The sequence below is a fragment of the Morone saxatilis genome, unplaced genomic scaffold (genome assembly GCF_004916995.1).
Source record: "Morone saxatilis isolate NCDOM2014 unplaced genomic scaffold, NCSU_SB_2.0 Contig5, whole genome shotgun sequence".
NCBI lineage: Eukaryota > Metazoa > Chordata > Actinopteri > Moronidae > Morone > Morone saxatilis.
Window position 1 is genome coordinate 15,984,315 of NW_023340095.1, and position 5,219 is coordinate 15,989,533.

The following is a 5,219-nucleotide window of genomic DNA, read 5'->3' on the forward strand; positions in this document are numbered from 1 at the left end:
CATTTTCCGAGCGGAGAAGCTTTCCTTTTTTTTTTTAAAACAAAATGGTAACGTAGAGAACTGAAAGTAGCCTTAACCTTAACCGATGAACTGGTGTGAAAACGTGTGGAAATATTGAACTTTTATCACCTGTCTCTCTTCGCTAAAACCTTACTTTGTTCTGTTTTTTTCTTCTCCAGATGTCGCCAAGTGTGTCTGTGCTCCTTCTGCTGGCCGTGGCTGTCTGTAACGCCGAGGTAAGTTTGTTTTTTTTATTTCTACTCTGAAACTAAAATATTTGTCTTTTGTAGGGTTTCAGATATGTAACACACACATCTGTACTCAAACGCTTTGTCCTTATGGTGTAGCGTTAACGGCTACACGGTACCATAACAGCAGCTTTGTTCACAGACGAGCTCGAAAACATCTGGAAAAGGTCGGAGTCAGTCTATTATCCGACACAACACGATGGTGTGGAGGAAAACAAGCACAGAGCCTATAGCTTTTATCTTTTGAATAGTATTTATCTTCTGAAGGAGAACCAATTATGGCATTATTGTTGGCACTCTGCGCAATTATGAGCTTCATTGTGGAGACAATCAGCCTCACAATTTAAACTAAATTGCCACTGGGAACGGTTCCTTTCAATAGGGACTAAAAATGATTGCACATATAATTCTGTTCGATAGGCATCTGTATGGTTTCTCTTTCTTTTTTCTTTTGTTTTTGTGCTGTTGCCTGAAACAAACATTGTGCATCCTGCTGGACCACACACAGAAATACACTCCTCCTAGTCGTTGTTTTTGTGGAGTTGTTAAGTTAACAGAGGACCAGAGTGACACAAGAGTGACAGACAGCTGTGAAAAGAAAAGAAGGGAGGGATGGTGTTTGCGTATATCTCACAAAAACCCTGCTCGCCATTGGGTTTGATGGCCCCTCGTCATCGGTATTGTAGGATGCTTTGGTGCAAAACGCCCTGCCAATTGGCAGCTGCTGTAATGGCATACAAACACTGTGTTTGGGTGGTCAGTCAGGAGTGGGAGTGGGTGTGTGTTTGCCTGTGTACTCAAGGGGTTGTGAGAATTGTCACCTTATGGGTCTCACACTGCAGCACTAAGTAGTCCAACCTCTGAGTAAACACAAGAGATAATGTGCTGTTAAATTAGCTTCTCATATGAAAAAGCAAATAAGCAAACTATTCCTTTTAGATATAGAAACACACACGCACGCACTCAGGCACCAGGTGCTGGTTGATGGCCTTAAACCCTCACCGGACACAGCTGTTGAACACCTGGCTTTGTGTTGACTCCTCTGTTGACCTGCACAACAGTTGGAGGCTGAGGAAATAGCTGCAGCCTAATTAGAGGAGAGATTTTTCAAACACTTAGAGCTACGCCAAATGTGAAACACAAGATAAACCAATTGTCTGGCGCCCGGTCTATCTTTATAGCGTTACGCAGATGGCCATTAGTGTCTCAACTGCCACAACATTACTCATGGCGCGACATGTAGGCCCCCCTCCCCGCTGACCTTCCACTGCTGTCCCTACCTTTGCCCGCTGGCTGGAAAATGTGCCATTGTGTGCGCCTTTATTGGATTCATGGCCGTGATCTGTGAGGTATGGCATGGTGAAGACAGAGCACACAGAGGAGTCCCACAAAGTTAATGTGGAGGCATTAGAAAGGCATCTATTCTCCTAAGGTAATTACCCTGATAATATATGGCCTGTTGACTGGCCGTGGGAAGGGCCTGAACTGGCATTCCAATGTGCTGTCTGAAGGAGGTCAACAAGTTGGAGCGAAGCTATCGCAGGAGAGGATCTGATGTATTTAGGTTATGTTTCGGTGAGGGAATGTGTGTTAGATTTAATGTATACACAGTATAAAAGAGCTGGAAAGACCCATGAAACCCGGGGTTCTTTGTGTGTGAATACATGTATTTGTTTTCTGGCATGAGTGTAGGATATTAAAATCTGGACACTAACTCGTGATTTATTATGAAGGACAATGCCTGTGTGCTTCCTGAGGTGAGAAATTGCAGCGTTTGAAGACAAGCGGCTCAGAGATGTAGTGTGGCAGGGCGGCCAAAGTCAGGACTCTGTGGTGGAAAAGTGTGTGTGTGTGTGTGTGTGCAGGCTGGATACGAGATATGCATCTTGTGAATAAAATGTTGGAGCCTTACTCAAACACACCGGGAGCTTGGTATGCAAGGGAGGTCGAGATGCGGGCATAGTGAAAGTCATAAGACTTCATGCAGCCTCGGGGGACATGTGCACACACACTTGCGTATACTAAACAGAGAGAGTGGAGTGTTTATATTTATGTGTTTATGACATGCAGCGTTTTTGTGTTATCCTGCGTTCTCTGCGGTGATGGGGTGGAATGACACAGTGGTTAATTCACTTATCTGCACCGGCTCTGGGTCTGGAAAAATACAGACGTCAAGAGGAAGTGAGCCAAACAAGGCGACCAGAAAAGCTCTCTTTCCTCTCAGACAGTCCAACAGTTGAGAGGATAAAGAAGACAGGTTGAAGAAGATAGAAGGAGAAGAAGAAGGTTCCCCTTTGGTGCCATGGATCTGCAGCCTCTGACTGAGCCACAGCATCTTAGGCACCCTGCCATGTTGCCATGTTGATGCCTGTTCTCTCTCATCCAAGGTGGGCTAAAAATATCTGCCCAGGTGTAGGGAACATGAGCATGAGGGGACGCTGTGTCCTCTGCCTGTATCAGCCTGCTCTAATTACTGTAGCCCAGCATCCAGTCATGGATCCTGCGCAGGGATTGCTGAGGACGGTGAGATAGAGTGATGTAAAACAGAGAGGAGATGGAGCCACAGTCATGCAATTATAGCAGGGGAGATTGTGGGTGAGGTAAGACTTGGCTGTGTAGTGAGGGGGTAGGAAGAAAGAAAGAAAGAAAGAGGGGGATGTGCTGTGTTTCATGTCCCTGCAGTGTGTTCTCTTCACTCTTGGCTTGGCATAAAAGGAGTCCTCATTTAGCTAACCAGCTGTACTGGTGTCTTATCATTACCGGCACTCTGCACTCAGAGGCACTACACACATGAATTAACACGCACACAGTCACACAGGAAAGACAAAGAGCGGCACTAAAGTCTACTCAAAGGGTTTGTGAATTAGAGATAATGAATTTGCAACATACTGACTTACTCACGCGTGCTAAAAGTTAAACGTACGTATAGGTACCCGGTCTTGCCTCCTGAATGCAAGTCATAAAGGACGACAATTTCCCTTTGTTTTCCTCCTTTTAGTTCGCAGTCAAAGGCAATAAATCAACATCATTAGTGTGACGTGTTGAAAAAATTGTTTGAATTCCAAGGACACTCCGTTTTACCTCAGTTCAACGTTGCCTCAGCAGTTTTCCGATAAGATAAATTGTCAAAAAAAACATCCTGATACTTCACATTTACTTCCACCAGAGATCCTGTATCCAGCGGCCTGTGTAGAGGACACACCTTGAGATCAGGCCCTGTGTCTCAAATGCAGTTTGCTTGGTGAAAAGAGGGTCACTGTGGGATGAGTGATTAACTGGCTGGCATTGTTCTCTCTAGCTGTAATTGTTGAATTCTTCCACCATTACCTAGAAAGCTTTGACAACTGCGACAGCTTAAAAAGTGGACCATTTACACCTTTTCAATGTTCTAAAGTTGTTTCTAAATTATAGTCGAATTATCGGATAATTTATTTGGAATTATTGCAAGATAGGCTTTAACCTTACAAAAAAAAAAAAACATTTTAAGAGTCAGAACTGGTGTTTGTTTGTTGTTGCTGATAATAGTGATGTCAGGTAGATTTGGTTAGATCTGTGAGCTGTGGAATATGAAATCATCCATCTCTGCTAAACGTTCGTACCCTCAGGTGTGTAAAAACTACAGGTTATGAACTTCTTTTTAAAACACAAAAATGTGTTTTAATCTTTTCCCATACATGTTTTTTTGTGTAAATGATTTGACACTGGGATATTGCAGGTCAGCCGGTATGGTGTAAAAGAGATTGACAGAGACTCTTGTTCTCTTGGGGTTAACATGTTAAACACAGGTCCTCTGGGGATCATAAATCTATCCACAACATATAATAACACGCATTCCCCACACAAACTATTTTATTCATTCCGGTTCATGCCTGACCTTTTAGGCCAGTATATATAACACAATAATGTGAGCTCAAAGACCTGCTTACTGTTCTAGATCTTCTGAGCTTTCAATTGCATATCATGGTCTGATTCAGATGAGGTTATTTAGTTATGTATTATATCATTGCTTGTGTATTGAAGTAAGATAAAGTGTATGAGAAAAGATATACGGCCAAACATCTTTCACTCGAACACAACATAGAAGAAGCAAAAGCTAATGATTTGATTGTATTATCAACAGTTACAGGTCAATGGACCCTGACTTTAGAACCAGAGAGTATTTTCATTATCGATGAATCTGCTGATTATGTTCTTGATTAATCAATTAATCTTTTTGTCTGCAAATGTCAAAAACTATCCACTGTTTCCCATCTCCCAGAGCCCAGGATAGCATCTTCAAATAGAAGATAAAAGCAACAAACTCTCAACCTTAAGAAACTGGAGCTAGAAAATGTTTTTTTTTCCTAAAATAGTTGTTTTTTAGCTAGTTGTTATCGACTAATTGACTGGCTTATTTTCAACCCTGTGTTTATTTATCAAATTTATAACTTGACTACTTCCACTACAGAGAAAAATATCCCAGATTAAGTTGTATGGATGTATTATCATAGGCCCACTCACTCTCACATGATAAAGGTTGTGGTTTCAGAACAGACTTTTAATGGCCGCATACAGTAAATACACCGTGCAGTCTGGAAATGGGCCTTTTTCCTTCTACAAACATGTTCCAGCCGTTAGCCCCAATACTGGCCTCAAAGAGGGAGCAGGGAAGAGGGCAGGGAATTTACTCACTCCCCTGGCCTGAGCCTAGCGTGGGCCCTCCCTCCCTTCCTCTCTCCCTGCCTTCCTCCCTCCCTTCCTGGCAGTGGAAAAATGCCCAGAACAGAGCAGGGGTGGGAGTAAAGGGGGAGAAAGGATTTTAGGGGGGAAATGATTGGATCAAGAATCATAGAAAGACAGACATCTATGTTTAAAGAGAATCAGTACTTTATACAGAAAGTAGAGAATTGGATGGATGAAAATGGCACAGTTCTGTATGGGATTGACGTGGGTCAGGTGGTGGGGACAGGGGACACTTTTGTCTCGGGAGTG

At 42.9% G+C, this 5,219-nt stretch overlaps 1 protein-coding gene across 1 annotated transcript in view; it reads left to right on the plus strand.

Annotated features, from left to right (window-relative positions):
• LOC118339016 (follistatin-related protein 1-like) overlaps positions 1–5,219 on the plus strand; it is a gene marked incomplete at its 5' end in the record, with an annotated part of 15,722 nt that continues 10,503 nt past the window's right edge. The window contains 2 exon segments of the mRNA XM_035676522.1: positions 1–47; positions 180–236. Coding sequence (XP_035532415.1) covers positions 45–47; positions 180–236 — 60 coding nt within the window.